Consider the following 21,770-nt stretch of genomic DNA (forward strand, 5'->3'; position numbering starts at 1 on the left):
GACTTTGTCAAGAGACTTCACCTTTCGCAGCTTAGAATAAAATAGCCACTTGAAGTAAAAACGCTCTCCATTGGACCCAATATTAAGCCGAAAACAAGTGTGTCGGACTCGCCCACCGAGGGTTCCGTACAAAACAATTATTATATTAACTTATTTTTTATTTATTTCTTAATTTCTTACAAAATAGTTTTCAGTTTTTTTCCTGTACTTGTAGTGTAAGACGATGTTACTTGCCAAATTTCATAGGTTTTTAGGTCAACGGGAAGTACCCTATGAATTTTGATTCCCTTTAGATTATCGAAATATACGGTTTACTGCGGCATAAACGGCCGTATTATTTTTTACGTTAACTTTAAAAACAAAGTAAAAACTTACATTTATCTATGGCCTGACGTTTCGAACGTGACGTTACGTTCGTGGTCACAGGCAGACTGGCGAGGAATTGTATAAACATCTTCTTGCTGCGCGGGTTTTGCGAACTACCCGCACTTGATCTTGATTATTATCACTTGATCTTGATTATTATCACTTGATCTTTATTATTATCACTTTATCTTGAATAAACGTAAATAAACGTAAGTCTTTACGCGATTAAGTCCCGTGTTAGTTTAAAATTATGAGCGAAAATCGTGTGTTTAAATCAATGTACCTTATGTAATCAAACATTTTTTTACCTACCCTGTCTATAAATCTGTCAAAAATGGTAAGCCTGTCAAAAATAAATGCCGTTCATTTATATCATTTCCGCTTAACTATCTCCAACAAATATAAATAACTAGCGACCCGCCCCGGCTTCCCAATGCTGATGTAATACATATAAATCTTCCTCTTGAATCACTATTTCAAAAAACCGCATCAAAATCCGTTGCGTAGTTTTAAAGATCTAAGCATACATAGGGACAGACAGACAGCAGGAAGCTTTGTTTTATACTATGTAGTGATAGTGATTATAGCGTTCTTTTATGAAGTGTCTTCGCTGAACTACGCTGCGCACAACTTAAGGCACGTTTGGCATCTCGAGAGCAAATAACCCCGGCAAGAAAGTGGATTGCCACCGCCGGCTCGACCTACCCCCCACTTTTATTCGCATTTTAACCTCAAGAATATAACGCAAATACTATTAACGCCCTCGTTTTGTACTAGATTCATTAATAATAGTATAGTCGTGTAATAAAAAAACGTTGGCCCCGAGATTAATTTCAACTACAACAATCACCTCGATAATCTAAATGATGTCATTTTGTTCTCGTGCGTGCGTCTCGCTCGCGCTAATACATGTAAGTATAAGTACGAGCGAAATGCAAACTAACTAACTAATTGAGATATGACTTTAATGTTAGTGTACGTTAGAATTGGCCTTCTCGTAGAAAGAAGTGATTAGGATCTAGCTCGGCTACGGCGTAGCACTATTTCGTAGCACCTTGCTACAAACATGTACTCGCTCCGCTCCGGACTTGATTATGGCTTGATATAGTCTGCATCTTTTCAAATGACTTTTTCGTCTAAGACGGTAATCTGTTAAACAAAAGCCTTTGTTCCTTTTGTGCGTGCGGTCGCCCATTGTGTACCATTGTCTCTGACGATGGCACGCGCCGTAGCACGCGTTCAGACTCAATTGTTTAACAGATTACCGTCTTAGACGAAAAAGTCATTTGAAAAGATGCAGACCACAGAAACAGAATTACACTGGTGAAACTAATAGTCTACCTAATAGTATCTTGGCTCGGTGAACGCGCTCGTGGTTTAAAAAAAACCGGCCAAGTGCGAGTCGGACTCGTGCACCGAGGGTTCCGTACTATTAAGTAATTTTTGTTATAGCGGCAACAGAAGTACATCATCTGTGAAAATTTCAACTGTCTAGGTATCCTGGTTCATGAGATACAGCCTGGTGACAGACAGACAGACAGACAGACGGACAGACGGACAGCGAAGTCTTAGTAATAAGGTCCCGTTTTTACCCTGTGGGGACGGAAGCCTACAAAAAACTTTAAATGTATTGGGTGGAACGTTACTAAATAACTGTTTACAATACCGTTATGTAACGTTCAACGTCAAGACGTCCTCAAGCATCACCTTTCCACTTGCGGTATACCGAGCGATTCCTGGTAGGAAAGCGCGATGAGTAGAACGGTATGGCGCGCAACTGTCCATAAAAGTGTAGAGCAATACGAGTAGCGGCGCTTAGAAGACTTGGATGCTAAGCGCCATCTCCGTAAGACGCGGCCGAAGCCTTCGTCTACCTACACCTACAACTCAGCCGGCCAGCTCCATTGCGTACCATGTAATCGCATCTTCAAAACCAAGTTTGGCTTCGCAAGCCACATTAGAGCGTTCCATGTTCCCCATTAAAAAACAGTTGGGGTCGCCGTCGTCGGACACGGCGAGGAGGACATTAAGTAACGTTATAAAAGTTAACGTTACACGAATATAACGGTATTTCAAGGGAAACTTACCAGCGACGTCGGATATTGTGGCATTGGGTGCGCATTTCACGAAGTCCGGGAAGAAGTTCACCATTATGATACCGCCGTTTTCTTTCTGCAATTAATAATAAATAGGTACCGGTAAAACGGGGTGGCTTTAGATAAACATGAGGTTACTTTATAAAACGGCCAAAATACTACCATGATTCATTTATTACTAAAACTTATCGTGTAACTAGTTAGATTGCTACGTATTAATGTTCTAGAGTATGTGAAAATCCCACATAAAAATATATTATGGCTTAAAAATTGAAATTTCTAAATCTTAGATTTATGGTATCAAAGGCGTATTACGTCGAAAATTTGCATTCTTGCGTCCGCACCTCCATTTGATCGGTCATAATCTTACGCTGCGTCTTACGTAGGTGAACACTCGCGAACACGACGCCAAGCGGCGCGGCGCGGCGCAGCGGATCCACGGGGTTCGCGTTCGCAACGAGATCGCCCACGTAGGACACTTTCATAGGTAGGCGTTCGCGTGTTATTAGCCTACGTAGTACGCTGCGTTACAGTGTAATCAATTACATTTTTGCGTCCACACCACCTGATTTGATCAGACAATTTAATCGGATTGGGCGAATTAATGTCCCGTCTGGACTAGCCTTGTCAGTTGCCTGGCAGCGTCATACTTTGAGTCGTCGGGCGCATTACGTTAACGACCCAAGGGAATGGAAATTTAATTGATTCTTAAAATTCGAGGCCAGGAGTTACAAAGCGAGACGAGGTTTATAATAAACCCGAAACTTTTGTGCGCCTGTTGCATAAAGAGGCCTTAATTTTTAAACGTTAATAACAGTTTATGTGACTGTTAAATAATCAAACTCGTCTGATGTTTTTATGAAACTCGCTTTCAGTTTGTTTTATAAACCCGTGTTTTAATGCCTAATTATGTACATGTACATACATTACTTTATCTACATATTACATATAACTTATAAGCCCTCTATTATGGAACTCAGGTACCGCAAGCTATGACTGTTTACAATTGACATACATTTCAAATAACATGTAATTTCGAGTTTTACTTATCGATATGAATCAGACTCTATCGTCAATGCTGGATGTAATTTGGGGTTTTTGAAAACGCAACATACGGTTTTATGATATGTAGGTATGTCTACCTACCTATAGATGACACTATTATATAAATAAACTAGCTTTTGCCCGCGACTTCGTCTGCGTGGACTTAGTAACAGCAGCTAAAGTAAGTATAGCGCCTGGAAAAATTCTCATAGTAATCATTCAATTTGAGCATATTATGCACACAAATTAGCAGGCACTTCATTAATTATCTCAATTCCACCTCGCTTTTTACTTTCTTAAGGGATGATTTTCGGGATAAAAACTATCCTGTCCTTCTCAGGGACTCAACCTATCTCTATGTCAAATTTCATCTAAATCGATTCAGCGGTTTAAGCGTGAAGAGGGAACACACAGACAGAAAGACAGACTTTCGCATTTACCTTATAATATTAGTATGGATTACGAATCTTACCAAAGAGTGAATAATGTCAGTTGGCACATTCCTCTTATGCGCGCAGAGACTGTACACAGAAGAATGACTGAAAATGACAGGGGCCTTTGACAGTTTGATCGCAGCCCGGGTCGTGTTTTCACCCACGTGTGACAGGTCCACCAACATGCCGAGGCGGTTCATCTCTTTCACCACTTTCTGTTGACAATGGAAACGAAACGGTCAGAAAATGGAAAAGCTAATAAGAGGTGGGTTGTGTAAAGGTATTAGTTTTCCGTGAATTTGTAAACGGTGGCTTATAGCAAAGAAATGCTTTTATACAAAAGTAATCTACATAAAATTTTCTACAAAAAAGGTTATATACATGTTTGCGCTAGGTTCATTATTTAATAAGATATGGAGGGAAGCTGTAAAGGTTGTCCTGCGATGGTGCTCAACTGGCCGGAGGGATTACTAAGAAAGGACCTTTAAGCGAGGTTTAGACTAGCAAGAACTTGCAAGCAATTAACGGTACATTGCTGACTACTAAGGTAAAGTGCATTCTAAATGTTTATCAGATACCGCAATGTAACGAAAATTGCATGCAAGTTCTTGCTAGTCTAAACCCCGCTTTACACGCGCTCATAAGTCGAAGTAATTAAATGTATTATTTGAGCTGGGTTTCGGATTGTTTTTAATACATTTTATTAACGCGTTGACCGCTAATGAAATCAACTCGCGCGCTGCTACAGCCTTCAACCTTCGTGCTTGGCGTTCTAAGGGTTAAAAACTGACGCGGACGCATCAGTATTAAATTGTATATCGGAACTTAACCGCTTAATTTTTGTTGAAATCGCGAAGCGTCTGGTTGACGTAACTGGTGACCGAAGAGCTGGCGGCTTCCTCGCACAACGTATCAGCATTGCGATACAGCATCCTTTGTACAATGCCTCAAGGGCCTATTTTAGATTTAAGCTAGTTATTAATTTCGTTTACGTAGTACCACTGTATATAGCTTGTGTGTAAATAAAGTTTTACTTCTAAAAAAAAACGCGTATTTAAGTTTTATGATTTACCTCCGACGTTTCGTGGACGGCGTTGTCCCCGTGGTCTCGGAGAAGACTGGCTAAAGTTGACATCAACATTTTCTAGCCGCGCATCCCTACACAACAACGATATCCCTACAACAACTCTACAACATCACATAACGTTCAAGATGATAAACAAGACCTAGTGCGGGTAGTTGGAAAAACTCGCGCGGCTAGAAGATGTTGATGTCAACTTTAGCCAGTCTTCTCCGAGACCACGGAGACAACGCCGTCTTCGAAGCGTCGGAGGTAAATCTTAAAACTTAAATACGCGATTAACCCCTCGAATGGGATGCTCTCTGACAACCGCGCGTGCGGCGGGCCGCCATTTTTAATATGGAAAACACGTCCCTTCGCGGCTGCGCGCCGCACTACGCAAAAATTTAAATTATTGCTTTGCCGCTCGAGGGGTTATTTCCCGTTTTATAATTTAATAATGTGTGCAAATCGTGAAAGTTTAAATCAGTGTGTGACGCATCAGTGTAAACGAATACATTAAACGTTTTAAATAGAAAGACTGTTCTACAAATAGTTTAAGTTAAATTGCAATTTCGTTAGTCACACGGTCGTGAATCATGGATACAGTTGAAGAATCGCGCCGTCGCGACACTCATCCCTTTTGAACGATGGGCTAAATTTCAGGTATATGTACGTGTGTGGTTCAAGCGTAAACGTTTTCACAATGTACGGCCATAATGTACGACAGAAACCGGACAAGTGCGAGTCGTACTTTTTAGTATTTGTTATTGTAGCGGCAACAGAAATACATCATCTGTGAAAATTTCAACTGGAACCTTAGAAATTACATGTCAGTTATTTACAAAAAATATTGAATATAAAAGTTGATTAATAATATAGGTAATAATCATTAATATAATTAATTATAATAATTATACTCTAGGTATAACTCACTATTTAAAATTTAAAAATTCGTCGAAACTGTAAAATGTGTGTGTGTGCGCTGCAAGATAGACGTGTAGTGGAGTGCTCATAAATTTTATATTAAAGAAAAATATTGAAAAAGTTACACTTCCGGCAGGATTTGGACCCGCAACCTCCGCAATCCGTGCGTTGCTCTTAACCAATTGAGCTACGGAAGCCTACATCCCATTTCCATTCCTTCCCTTATGTATACACGCCTTTGGGGTGGCATATATATATATAACCCTATTTAATTATGGTCTCACGAAGTTTTTTTTTATTTTTATTTATTGATAATAACGGTACAGCTATCATAACAGTTACCCAATGTAATAGTGTAGCAAAAAGTAATCTAGAGACATATAGGTATATATGGATGTGTATGTATTTCTAAGTATAACATAACACATAATTTAGTCAAAATTCGCCAAGTCTGTCGTGACTTGAACCACAAAGTAATTCATACAGCTTCACGCCACCCTTAATATGGTGATGAGTTTCTTTACGAGTTTCAATTAAAATTAGTGCCCTCGTGCGCCGAAAGGGGGGGTAGGGGGTCTTGAATGTGGCGAGGCGAGCACGGATTTTTATAAAATGTGTCAACTTCCGAAAAAACGTGGTACAAGACTTATGTAAGCTATTTCGTGTGAATTTTTTTACGGTTACTCATGCAATGTCCACAGGAAAGACGCATTAAGAGTTACCCTTATTGTTTACTAGCTTTGGCCCGCGACTTCGTCTGCGTGGAATCAGTAACAGCAGCTAGATTAAGTTTGGCGCCTGGAGAAAGTCTAATAGCAATCATTCAATTTGAGCATATGCACACAAATTATCAGGCAATTCATTAATTGTCCCGATTCCACCCCGCTTTTCACCTTCTTAAGGGATGATTTTCGGGAAAAAAACTATGTCCTTCTCCGGGACTCAAATTATCTCTATGCCAAATTTCAACTAAACCGTTCAGAGGTTTAAGCGTGAAGAGGTAACACACAGACAGACAGACCCCAGGTAGCAAAATGACGTAAAATGACGTCAGCGACGTCATAATGACGGCATTATTACGTCATTATGACGTCGCTGACGTCATTTGACGTCATTTTGCTACCTAGGACAGACTTTCGCATTTATAATATTGGTATGGGTTAAGTATTTTGACCAAACCAAATGATTGAAAAACTAATACTTATAAGATTTAGTTCGACCTGACAAAAAATACCTTCAAACCAACACTTTTAATACGAGTTTATAAACTAAGTTAAAAGTAGGAACCTTGTAGTATTGTCAGGTAAAAACTTTTTAGATTTCTCTTGGGGTCCTTTTCATTTTGTGCCAGAACTTGGTCTAACTATAGAAGCGTTATTATCTGGAGGCTAATTTAAACTTACATTATTGACATCAAAATGATATCTAAATGAAGTTATTTATTCACTACACCTTCTCGTCGCTGATCATTGGCTTAGGCTAACGTCCAGGTGCCTCGCCTACTGTGAGAGTAAGATAAATGACCACAGTGTATATGACTGGGTAACCGATAATGTATTAACAAAATGTGATATAAATATCTAGACATACATTATTACATTTTGCTAATGTAGCAATTAATTAGAATAGTAGCAAGTGTAATTGGTGTAAACCTTTCTTGTGAATATAAATAAATATAAATATCCATACTAACCCATACTAATATTATAAATGCGAAAGTCTGTCTGTCTGTCTGTCTGTGTGTTACCTCTTCACGCTTAAACCGCTGAACCAATTTAGTTGAAATTTGGTATACAGATAGTTTGAGTCCCGGGGAAGGACATAGGATAATTTTCTTCCCGGAAATCATCCCTCAAGAGGGTGAAAATTATCTCACTTCCACTCCGAAAGTGAGATAATTGATGCCTCGCCTGACAATGATGTAAGTATTATGCTCAAATTGAATCATTGCCTTTACATTTTTATAAGGCGTTAGAAGTTAGAATTGTCTTTCAAATAAGAATATAAGGAAGTTGGTATAGGAAATCAATAAAAAGCAGAATGCATAAAAAAAAGCTACCCAAAATACTAATTCTACGCAGACGAAGCCGCGGGCAGAAGTTAGTAAATAAATAAAACTAAGTCCCCAGCCGCTTCTGTCTGCGTGTATGTACTTATATATTTGCGATAAACTCAAAAACTACTGAACGGATTTTCATGCGGTTTTCACCTATCCATAGAGTGATTCTTGAGGCAGGTTTAGGTGTATAATTTGTTAAGGTTTTGTGTAACCCGTGCGAAGCCGGGGCGGGTCGCTAGTTATCAAAACATTTCGCTGTCATGTATTTGGCCGGTTATATGTGTTGTGTGTTTCAGAAGGTAAGTAGGGCAAAGCTAACTAAATGGCATTTGCAATGATAAAGTGTGGCATTGTCATCATTGATATCAAATATCTATGTAAATACATAGACATAGTATAGTAGTTATAGACATGAAACCGAGAGACCAGGGGTAAGAGAAAGACATATTCATGTATTGACAGGTTAATGTATGGCAGCATAATCCTTTTTCTTTGTCACTTATAAATTTCGGTATTTCGCCATCGCCTACCTATGCTGCCATAACCCGACCATGAAAAAAAACCCGGTCGGTGATAAGGACAAAGCATGGCACTATTTTCTCTTTCTTCTTATAGGAATTGCAATAAGACTATCTTTCTCTATCAAAGAGTGTCCGGCTCTTGATGTAAATATGATGTTTACAACGTGACAGCATCACTTTGTTCTGTTGAATTCGGTGCAATGTTAGTTTAGACGGACTAGAGACTAGACCCTTGTTTGCTCGTGTTACAACCACGAACCGCACGAACGTAAACATAACAATAAGTAAAATAACACAACTGAACCGATGTTGCCCTTGAGCCATCCTAGATGTCGCTTTTTGTGGGGGCGAGTCACCGTTTTATTAGGCTTTTACTATTTTATTAGGCAGGCGTCCGGTTTATTATCCCACAGCTCATGCGGTACTTTGTCCATCGCTTTCACCCTACCTAGTTCATTTTAGCTTCCATCAACTCAATAGTCCTTACAACCTGGCGGGTGCTGCCTCTGCGTGCGTCCCATGCCACGGGAAAGGCCAGCATCCGCTCGGTGTACCCCTTAGATTTCACTAAACTGTCAAAACGGCCTCTATGTGTTGGCTTCAGCTCCGCGCACGCCTCCCAAAGGTCCGGAACACATTATATTGTGTAAAGAATTCAATATAAAAACTATAGCCTCCTCTTAAATAAATTTGGATTGACTTGCACGGCCATCACCAGTTGGCATTTGACATTTACGCCAGCGACTGCGACTGGATCGCATTCCCTCTCGATCGCACCAAAACATTAGTGCGAGCGAGATGGAAAGCGATCGAGTTCACGCCGTAAACGTTAAGTGTCAACTTATGGTAGCCGTATTGGAGGTTAATTAAGCATAGATTAATACAACTATGTCGCACGAAGCGAGGTAATTCTAACCAGTTAGGGGACTTACCGCTAAAGTTAGTGCACTAAATATAATTATACATGCACTGAGTGTTATGAACTTATAAATCCCCGGCAAGCTCGGCCGAATTTCACATTCCCATACTTGTACAAACGGAGTTTCGTTCTCATTTTAAAACTACTTGTTGGATTGTAATGAAACTTTGCATATACAATGACATGATGTATATCTAGTCCTGTAATTATTTTATATAGCTCCAGTTTATAAAACAAACGAAATAGAGCAAAAACAAGTTTTGTATGAAAAACTTAAGTATGCTGGTTTTTATTTAACAATGGTCTCTGAAGCAACATAAACTAATTACAGAACTAGGTATACCTTATTCTATTGTAAGTACAAAGTTTCAGAGCAAAGTCGTTTTAAAATGAGAATGTAACTACGTTTGTATGGAGAACAGAGTTTGCTGCGGACTCAATACGCGGGACTGAAATACTAAAGTATAAACACATTTCCCCTGTTCTAAAGTTTCGTGAGATTTCCTCACCATGTAGAACAATTTTATTTAAATATGCACACTACTTTTTTAATATTTCTACTCATAATCACGAGCTCTTTAAATTTTTTCCATACTTTTTTCGATCTATCATTCCGTTACCATCATACAAAGTCTAGTAAATAAAACGAAACGGAAATAAAAATCTGTACACTCGTTTTCTCCTATTAACATCTAAGTTTAAATTAGCCTGTAATGTTTTGACGGTAGACACATTAAACCAATATAGATACGTATTACGTAGGATATTTTCGTTAGGTTGCTTCAGATGCCCGAATGATATCCACGATTCACGATATGCCTAAGAATTTCATAATCAGCCTGATTTTACGATCGGCCGCCGACATTATCAGTTACATCTATTCTATTTCGTATAGCAAATGATTACTCACTGAAATTGTAAGCACTTTCACGTCAACACATCTTAATATCTCGTCCCTCATAAAAACCCAAAGGCGTAATATCCTCAAATATGCGCAAAGAAAACCTACTTAATTACTCTATCTTCGTGCCGTGTTGTCCGCACATTATCGGCGGGAAAAACAAAGATTTAAGGCCGTAAACACACACGAAACTATACCTAAACCTTTATAATTTAACGACCAAATTAACTCACCAGGCAGAAGTTGCCAAGACATATTACAGAAATCCGAAACCCAACTTTGCTAGAAACACGAGAATAATTCGCTCGGGCTCGCTCGCTTTGCCAAAGTAAAATGAAGCTTAGCGGTATAATGATTAGGTTCATTCTTACCTCTCCGAATTCGGTGAGTCCGTTCACGGCTGGAGCCTCGTTGGAGGAGTCGGCCCTAGGAAAAACAAACATATAAATGACAAGCAATTCGCTATTGTTCGCTGTATGGACGTTGGCCGAGCTCTTAGTACCAACTTATCTTTGCATATAGCCAGACGAAGATGAACTTTATTGCAATGTATTACGACGTATCAAGTAGCAGAGATAAGTTGGTATGCCAGACAAGAAGTGTCTTCACATTTCTTAGAAACATAAAGCCACAGTTGGAAAAAATACGGGCTTATTTTCAGTCTTAAAAATATTTCGAGACAAAGTTTCCTTATAGTGTGGTAATGGTAAGATGGTAACTATAGAGTGAAATAATATTCTGAACTATACCCCGTTTTTTACAGATTTGTCAAAAGCAGTAGTAATTAACTTTTTCTTCCGAAATTCTAGGGTTCCTAAGATATCTAATATTGCGGTACAACTACAATCATAATAATTATATGTAAACGATAATTTAGTACATAGTTTCTCAGATTTAATTTTGTAGGAAAAAAGTTACCACTACTTTTGAGGTTATAAAATTTGTAATCTAAAAAAAAAAAAACAACTATAGATAATCAATCAATCAAATGTTTTATTCGTGATAAACTTAAAACTAAAATTACATACAAAAGTATAACTAAAGCTATAGGAACTTATAAAATAGGTAGGAGTTGAAGTTTACCACGAAATGGTCTCGCCTCAGCATAATGCTGACCCGAAGGTCAGCGCTGATCTTCCGGCGGGACCATTTTGGGTCACGATCGCAGCCGTACGACACGGCCCAACCATAAGCTGAACGCAGCCTTTGCAGCAGCGACCAGCGCCATCTTGTCTACTGTCTATGGCAGTACTTGACAATGTCATTATTGACAACAACAAGTGTATAAGTATGGATGGTATAGAAAGGATCGCAATCTCTTATGGCAGAATTGTTGTAAAAGTGACCGCGTTAAGCTTTAAATAATAGTTCCTAATCTCTCCGGTGGCGCTAGTTAGGCTCTGGGACATGAGTATAACATGAACCATATAAGGCAACAAATAACCCGACCAAATTACGTAGGTTGTTTTTGGTAGTATTTCGGTGTATGGTGGCGCCGCCTAATTACTGTTTTTTGATGGACACTTTTCATACATAGAGATTTGGCTCCTTTATACAGTCTCCATGTGTATAAGAATAAGAAATGGCTATGCCGTACAACGCGATAAAATATATTTTTGCCTTTCATTCGTTTAAATTTAAAAGTAACAAAAGAGATAAAACAAATACAACAGAACAAAAGTGGTGAAGTTTACTTTGTCGAGGTGAAAGTTTCCGCAGTTGACCATGGAGTGATCGTGCCTAACTACATAGTTGGGAGTTTATACTGTGCACTAAGGGAATTACATATATTAAGGAATAGTTATTTGTGCAACAAGAGAGGAAAGTTGGTTTTTCTTGCGAGTGTTTATTTTGAATCCCGAGAAAGCGAAAGATTCTAAGGTAGAATCTTGAGCGTAGCGAGGGACTCAAAAACACGAGATGTAAAATAACTTTGCTCTCGTGTTGCACACATAATTTTTCACCTCAGTAGTGAGAATATATTAAAGGTTAAAATGTATTTCGAATTACACAGAATAAACAGAAAAAAAAGTATTATAATATGTACGATACGATAAGATACAATACGAGACCGGACCAGACCGGACCGGACCGTACCGTACCGTACCGGACCGGACCGTACCGGACCGTACCGTACCATACCGTACCGTACCGTACCGTACCATAAAATTTTTTTAATAAAAGTATGAAGTTCATGGCCTTCACTAAATTAAAAAGCTACATTGTTTCACTCCCTGGAGTGAGGAAAGTAGGCTTGTTCGAGCTGCTGAGGTGAAAAATAAATAACGAGATAGCTACAAGAATATAACCGATAAGTACTTATATAAAACAGTGAAGAATGTGCGAAAGTGTGGCTGTCTGTCTGTTACCTCTTCACGCTTAAACCGTTGAACCGATTTAGTTGAAATATGGTATAGAGATAGTTTGAGACCCGGAGAAGGACATAGGGTAGTTTTTATCTCAGAAGTCATCATTTAAGGGGAAGAAGGGGGGTGGAAGTTTCAAGTGGAATCAATAAAAAGCATATTGCATAAAAAATAAGCTACCCAAATTACTAACTCTACGCAGACGAAGTCGCGGGCAAAAGCTAGTAACACTATAAATGCAAGTACAAGCAAGGACAGTTCGTAGCCCAATAGGGGGTATTATTGCAATGTTCTGCCACCAGAGTGCAGCACTGGCCTCTTTAGTAAACCATAGAGTAATGTATACATATTACATACTGTACCTTTAACAGGTTTTTGACAAGTTTTCAGAGATCCATACTAATATTATGAATGCGAAAGTCTGTCTGTCTGTCTGTCTGTCTGTGTGTTCCCTCTTCACGCCTAAACCGCTGAACCGATTTAGATGAAATTTGGCATAGAGATAGGTTGAGTCCCTGAGAAGGACATAGGATAGTTTTTATCCCAAAAATCATCCCTTAAGAAAGTAAAAAGCGGGGTGGAATTGAGATAATTAACGAAGTGCCTGCTAATTTGTGTGCATAATATGCTCAAATTTAGATTGCTATGAGATTTTCTCCAGGCGCTATTCTTACTCTAGCTGCGGTTACTAAGTCCACGCAGACGAAGTCGCGGGCAAAACCTAGTAATAAAGTAAGAAATTGATGCATCAAGGCGGTTTATTTACAGAGGATCTACCGGGAAACGCGAATCCGAAATTTCGCTATCTGCCTCTTTATCGCTCGAACATGCAAGAGTGACAGAGATGTTCGATAACGAAATTTTGTTTTTCTTGTTTCGCGATAGACCGATAGATAATGAATTTAAGAATTATGTAAAGCGTAAACTTTTTTGTAAAGCTTATTATACCACACAAGTCTACATGAATGATAAAACAACGTGGGGTTAATTAGCTCCATGCATGAATTTATTTTTATTTTTGGATTCATAATTTATATCGTTGGAAACATTATTTTATTAAAAAATATTTAAAATGTTGAAAATTTTTGAGCGGTTGAAACGCTCATAATTTTTGGCGCGAATTCGACAGAGCGTGATGACGTCACACGTTGGGCGGCCCAACTGACGTTTGCTACTAATGACACTAATCTGTTGAACGCGTGACGTCACGTGGCGTTTCGAGCGTTTCGCTCACTAGCTTTTCGCGGGCAAATTTTTGTACTTTTTATTTATAATTTTAAGTAATTAAATGGTAATTTAAAAACGGAAATGCATTTGTAACATGATATAACGGTAACAATCATCCGAATAAAACATATTTCGTTCAAATATAAACTTCATGCATGAGGCTAGTTTTGATACGAAACGATTAACAATTTCTTAGGTATATTTAATTAATGATGAGGAAATGGGTAATCCAATGTATGTACTTCTTTTGTTGTTTTTTTTTTTTAATTTAGATTTTATTCTAGTAACATACTAGACTAGTATTTCTTATACATTCTTTTTATGTTTGACAATCTTTTTGTGAAATTCTTCGTATTAAATTTAATCTATATAATAATTCAATATTATTATGGAATAATATTAACATCAATAAATTGCTCTGATAATTAGCTTAAGATGTTATATAGGTATGTACATATTATTTACCATTCATAAGTGCTTGTTGCTAGGCCTGCATGAATAAAGTATATTTGAACTTGAACTTGAACAGATTGTGGTAGTGGCGCCCCCTGCGCAAAGTTTCGCGTAAGATTCCCTATAGCATTGTACCAAGTATACGCCTCACTACAGTGGGCATTTTGCGGGCAAGTCATTTGGTAAGGTTTACAAAAAAAACATCTTAATGTGTAATACTCTTTTCTTGATGGACTTTAGGGCGGTGTTGCCCGTAGCCAATGTCACGTAAAAGGGTAGGAACAAAATAAATGCTCTTAGAGCACGACGCTGTTCGATGGTTGTTGTAGTTGTCTCGTAAAACCGATAGTTGGATTTTACGAGAAGCACGTGGACTACCGGCCGTTGACTCCAAAATGGTGGTTAAACACGCTTTGAGATTAATTCTCCATTCACTGCACACTACCACATTAGATTATTGTATAATAAAGCTATCGATATTACACTTTAAACAATATTAATGAGCAAAAAACAAAGGAATTAATCACGAGGCTACTATCAAGATGGCGTTCGAACCGGAAGTTCCTGTGTAACTCTTTGAAGTAACAACTGATAACAAAACCATTTAAGTGGCCATCTAAAAAGTTTACATTATTCAGTCTTATTTTTATTTAAAATTGAAGGGATATAAACTAATAGATACGTAACTAACGTACAGTCTTAGTTGCTAAGGTATTTGAATTTGCACATTACAAATACTAGGTACCAAATACTAAGTACAAATACTTTTATGTGACAACTCGAAAATTGATTTGTGAACCTTACGATGTGACATGCCCGCAAAATGCCCGCTGTAGTGCGACGTATGTTATCAAGTTAGCAGTTGCAGCTAGTTGCTGCACCACAATTCACTTGTCACATGTTTAGCTTTCGAAACTTCAGGGACTATTCTGAAATAACTTAAGGAAGCGCTATAGGACCTACTGGAAATCGTTTTAGTGCGTTTAGGCGCATATGCATAGGGGCACGATATGGATAAGATGTCTGTGTCAAAAGTGACGAAAGTGACAAAAACGACGACGTATTTTAGTTTTATGGGTATGATAAAAAACCGGCCAAGTGCGAGTCGGACTAGCGCACGAAGGGTTCCGTACCATTATCTATAAAAACGTCAAAAAAATCACGTTTGTTGTATGGGAGCCGCCCTTAAATATTTATTTCATTCTATTTTTTAGTATTTGTTGTTATAGCGGCAACAGAAATACATCATCTGTGAAAATTTCAACTGTCTAGCTATTACGGTTCATGAGATACAGCCTGGTGACAGACGGATAGACAGACAGACAGAGGAGTCTTGGTAATAGGGTCCCGTTTTACCCTTTGGAACCCTAAAAACCGGCCAAGTGCGAGTCGGACTCGCGCGGGAATGGTTCCGTACCATTACGCAAAAAACGGCAAAAAAAACACGTTTATTGTAATTCTGTTTTTAGTATTTGTTGTTATAGCGGCAACAGAAATACATCATCTGTGAAAATTTCAACTGTCTAGCTATCACAGTTCATGAGATATAGCCTGGTGACAGACGGACAGACAGACAGACAGACAGACAGACAGACAGACAGACATACAGACAGACAGACAGACAGACAGACAGCGAAGTCTTAGTAATAGGGTCCCGTTTCTACCCTTTGGGTACGGAACCCTTAAAATGACATCATTTAGATATCATTTTGATTTCAAAATATAAGATTGAATTGGCCTCCTAGTTTAAGGTATCTTTACTAAACAAGCCGAGGTTTTATCCTAGTGGGAAAGTAAAGTTCAGAGTCTACAAGTATTTTGCATTAAGTTTGTGAACAGCCCGGGATTACAATGTAGAGCTGATTTAAGGCCGTTCCATCGGTTTGCCGCTGTCTTTGTCACATTTCGCAAGAAAGAACGGGAAAGAACATACGCGCCAAGTGTTAATTTTGATCGAATTTTGTCGGTTTTTATTTATTTTAAAAACATTACCTTACAATATCGAAATTCTAAAGCTATGTAATTACTATTTATGTTAAGATTGTTTTATCTTCTTTTTTTGTTTATAGTATTACATAATAAATAACCGAGTAAAGTATTATTAAAACTCCGAGTTAGAGGTTACTTAGGAAATTAATTGTATCGAGCGAAGTGTCATAATTCGTGTATCGGAAGCTATGTTGTTAATGATAATATAGTCAAGAACTACATATATTTTTTCCACGTCTACGAATATCAACGCCTCTTAGAAAAACATGATCATATGAGGACATTTTTCGCCTTCTGGCTCAGGGAACCGCCTTAAGACGAAAGGGGACGACCGCCCCGAAACCGCCTTTCCATACAAACGTAGTCCCCATTTTCCTCTCTGGATATTAACATTATTGAAAATATTTCTTTAAAAACCCGTAGAGGGTCTCGGATCAAAAACTGTTGTAAAGAAAGTGTTATGGCGCGGTGGCTTATATCTCTGTAACTATAATACCTATGTGAATAGTTTTGATATCAGCATAGAGTAACTTATACTAAAGCGGTACTGTCATAGTAAATTTTGTAACCCCAGTAAATTCACTGCCATCTGTCGACACACTTTAAAACTAAAAATAAATATTTATGAAAATACGATAAAATGTATTTAAATATGGATAAATGACTTTTTTTATTTGCATTAATTATTTTTATGATTTTGACCCATGTTCTTTCACTGATATGCGTTAAAATTATAAATAACAAACGAAACCGTCAACGCCCTCTATACGAGTTTAGGCCAAAACTAGTGGCGCCCTCTGATCGAGAATCAAATTTTCGTGAATTTCGAGGCACGTTTTTTCCTTAGACTGTATCCACCTATTACGGAGTTATATCTATCTTTGATATCAGTATATCGACGAAAGTAGCCATTACTACTACTACTACTAGATGGCGCTGATTCTGCGCTAGAAACGACGCATTCGGAGCTAAAATGACCCCTATTTGCAGTGTTTATTTAATAATTACTCATCAGTAAATAAACCAAACTCCTACGGGAATAGAAACGCACACATCAACATTTTTAACAAACATTAAAAAGTTTTAATTTCGAAAATGGAACGCGCGCGTCCTTTGTTTTACAGTTACTTTAATTTTCAAGAGTACTTTTATTTCACAACTATACTCTGGTACAGTTATTCGTAATCACAGATTGCCTTCGATATATTTAGCATTATTAATTTATGATGGTTTTGCAGATTTACAGATTTTATTACTGAGACCAAAAATACGTCGGAAGCGCTAACTGTACAGAATAGAATATAATAATTATATTTCTAAAACAATCTCATGTCTAACATTGGAAAGTAGGTTACTTAGAAATAGAAATGTACATTACAATGTACATATTTCTTACAATCTAATTAGCAAACCTGGGATAACTCGGGGCATAAAGTGACGTAGCAAAATATTTTATCGACAATTAAATATATCGATGTTACTGTCAACATCTAAATGTTCTACAAAATAAATATATTACACAAAATCGCTTTGTATACTGCTTCTTAATTTCTAAAAAGGTGTTCATTTGAAGAATTCATTTTATTTTTAAACCAGGTCAAATGTTTTATTCTAATCCTTTTATATCGTTATTTATTTTTTCCTAAACATTACTCCATCTTCATTTATTGTTAAAAGTACTTACATAAAAGTGAAATTTACAATTATGTCATAAAAATACCATTAAGAGACAAACCTTATTTATTTTCTAAAATATGCCTGAAAGGAGTTCTTTATCAAAACAATTTTGACAATATAATGGCAAATGGGCGGCTGACGGATGCAGAATATATATCGACATCTTTTTTATCGATATCAAATCCCTAGAGTTATCACAGGTTTGCTAATTAGTACCTTTCATGCAACAAAAAAGTAGTTCTTCTTTTGTTTCGTTGCTTTTTAAAACAAACGAAATCCATTCTAATTTACATAGAAGAAAGTTCAAATTAAAAATGGGAATCCTTTTTATGGTACCAAAGATAGATATAACTCCGTAATAGATGGATACAGTGTAAGGAAAAAACGTGCCTCGAAAATCACTAAAATTTGATTCTCGATCAGAGGGCGCCACTAGTTTTGGCCTAGTCTCGTATAGAGGGCGTTGACGGTTTTGTTTGTTATTTATAATTTTAATGCATATCAATGGAAGAAAATGGGTCAAAATCATATAAAAATAATTAATACAAATAAAAAAATCATTTATCCATATTTAAATACATTTTAGCGTATTTTTATAAATCTTCATTTGTAGTTTTAAAGTATGTCGATAGATGGCAGTGAATTTACAGCGGTTACAAAATTTACTATGACAGTACCGCTCTATCTAATTATATCCTCATTGATGGTACGAAGCAAAGGCAAGGCCTTACTATCACACATAGGCGCTATTTAATAAACCCTGCGAGAAAGTGCCCCGTATATATCATATTAAATTTTTACAAAAGTAATTACTGAAAATGCAACACATTTCTCACAAACAATAATGATTATGATTATCTGTAAGTATGTCTTTCCCATCACGAAACAATGGTATTCCGGACATTTGGGAGGCGTCCGCGGAGCCGAAGCCAACACTTAGTCCCTTTTGACACTAATGAAATGTAAGGTACGGGGTGTAAAATGTATGATTATTTCCTTTATATTGTCCTTCTTTTTATTTTTATGATATCGGATTGGATAATCCGGTTGACTACCCGTCTAGCCTAGTGGTCCTGGGTTCGAATCCCGGTAAGGGCATTTATTTGTGTGAAGACACAGATATTTGTTCCAGAGTCATGGATGTTTTCTATATATTTAAGTATTTGTATCTCGTATATCGTTGTCTGAGTACCCATAAGTGTAAAACTTTCCTATAATATATATTTATTATAATGTGAAAACGCACTTATATGTTGCTACAATATCAAATCTCTAGACATTCTCTCCTCCCTCTCTACACCCCCCCCCCCATAAGCCTAAATGCTCTATCTAGAAGAAGTGATCTGCGTTCAAAATTTAAAACCCGGTTAAACTGCGATTACGGATTCAGAGAACATGAGACTTTTATGAAATCATGAATGCGACGGGTAGAAAATGGCGTTCATATTTTCATTGGAAAATTTTGTTGTTTCCTGAATTTCATAGTGATGTGCTGTTACCGTTTAATTTTCTTTTTTCGTACCTGTAGCAAGGGGTCATCCATAAATTACGTCACATGCATTTCAAGACTTTTTTGAACATTAATCCCTGATAATAGTAAAAAAAAAGCCAAACGAAGGAGCATAGCTGTTGTTAATATTAAGGACATCAAATGGTCGTTCTAATATCTAGAGGAAAATGGGGACTACGTTTGTATGTAAACGCGGTCACGTGACCTCGTCGTGAAGGTTAATATACAATGAATTGTGTAAACACTTTCTATAATTTAAAACTAATACTGGACTTAATCGCGTACAAACTTACGTTTATTTATGGCCTGACGTTTCGAACGTAACGTCACGTTCGAAACGTCAGGCCATAAATAAACGTAAGTTTGTATGCGATTAAGTCCCGTATTAGTTTTAAGTTATGAGTGAAAATCGTGTTAGTTTAAATCAGTATATTTTCTATAATGTCATTATCCGGGGAGGAACATGGGGGAATACGTTTGCAGGTGCGGTCGCCAATATCCTCTTAAGCATAATAATCAGTGTACGACCTAACTTACCAATAATATTGGTTTAGTTGTGTTATTGCATTTCAATTCAATGGTAGCCCTTAATAAATAAACCTCCGCATTTTTCGCTGCGACAATATTAAATGATATCAGAATTTACTCCTATAATTCATCGCTACTAGTGTAAATTTCATTCGATAGCGTGACGAGCATTCGCGTCAGCGTTATGTCTATTTCTTATGAGATTCTGAACAGCGCGCCAAGCGGGACGTTTTGGAAACTCAAAATCCCGTACGAAACCTAATGAAATTTACACTAGGGGTAATGATAAATTTACACTAGGGGTGCTGATAAATTTACACTAGGGGTACTGATAAATTTACACTAGGGGTACTGATAAATTTACACTAGGGGTGCTAATAAATTTACACTAGGGGTGCTGATAAATTTACACTAGGGGTGCTGATAAATTTACACTAGGGGTACTGATAAATTTACACTAGGGGTACTGATAAATTTACACTAGGGTACTGATAAATTTTCGTATTATGCCAGGAACCATACAGATATTTTGACAACACTAGCTGAGGCTCCTTTAATCCTATTATGTAACTCCTAACGTCCTAACGTACAATATTTACGCGACAAAATAAATACTACCTACGCGCAACGAGCGACGAGGCGGGCGGCGCGGGCAGTGCACGACGTACAACCGCCGCGGACACTCGTGCCTGAGGAATGATTCCCAAAGAATCCGAAACATGTCGCCAAAAGCGCCTAAAAATAATGAGTTAAACCGTACTGATCTAAATATTTTAAAATACTACCTATTTTGTCGCGTAAATATTGTACGTTACTGGGAAAATGGTAATAAAAGAGATAAATGTGTCAATCTCAGGGCTCGGAAAACGTATTATATTTCAAACCGGTTTCGTTCGTTCATCCGCGAACGATATTGATTTAGTTTCCGTTTGCGGTTACCGGTTAGCAAGTCCCGCTCACTCAGTTTAGGGCGCCCGTTAGCTGGCGCGGTTGCACGGAGCGGGTGAGTGGATTATCAAAAAATGTGATGATAGTATGAGCGTTGCTAACTGGCGCGGACGCGTGCGACGGATTTTACCTACAATGACACCCGCGTGCGTGCGGCCGCTCCGTGCACCCGCGCCATCTAGCGGACGCCCTCACTCAGATTACACAATACACACTATGTAAAATCTCGCAACGCTTCTACTAGGGCATCCAATATCGAACGATTCTCAATATTATTGAAATCCGATATTGACCCTCAATACCGGAATTCCGGAATTCCATTTCCGTTCCGTTTCCATTTCCGTACCATTCTATTTTTATAGGTGTAATCAGTCAAATAATCAATGAAATTGGTTCGTTGTAAATATTTTCGAACACATTTACAATTTATTGACATAATCTAAACATTGTATGCACGGTAGCCATCAGATACAAGGTGCTCACAAATATCTAAACACGCCTCTATTGTCAAGACGTTAAAATGCGTGTTAAGATATTTTTGAGCACCTCGGCCGCTCCGATATCTCTGATTTCGAGTGTACAGTCAGGGCATAAATATATATACATTACACCTTAGCAATAAAGTCGTGTTCAAATATTTTTGAGCCATATCTCTGGATCGATATTTTTGCCTGTATCAACAGCAGTCTTCTGTTTCATACATTTTACAGTTTTCATAATTTAATCAAATTAAACTAATAAAAAT

General features: G+C 37.7%; 1 protein-coding gene across 1 annotated transcript in view; it reads right to left on the reverse strand.

Moving 5' to 3' along the window:
- LOC134754487 (dipeptidase 1-like) overlaps positions 1-21,770 on the reverse strand; it is a 206,292-nt gene that overhangs the window by 39,841 nt on the left and 144,681 nt on the right. The window contains exons 7-9 of the mRNA XM_063690821.1: positions 10,699-10,753; positions 3,979-4,155; positions 2,454-2,538 (exon numbers count right to left, since the gene is read on the reverse strand). Coding sequence (XP_063546891.1) covers positions 2,454-2,538; positions 3,979-4,155; positions 10,699-10,753 — 317 coding nt within the window. The remainder of the gene's footprint in view (positions 1-2,453; positions 2,539-3,978; positions 4,156-10,698; positions 10,754-21,770) is intronic.

This window comes from Cydia strobilella, chromosome Z (genome assembly GCF_947568885.1).
Source record: "Cydia strobilella chromosome Z, ilCydStro3.1, whole genome shotgun sequence".
Classification (NCBI taxonomy): domain Eukaryota; kingdom Metazoa; phylum Arthropoda; class Insecta; order Lepidoptera; family Tortricidae; genus Cydia; species Cydia strobilella.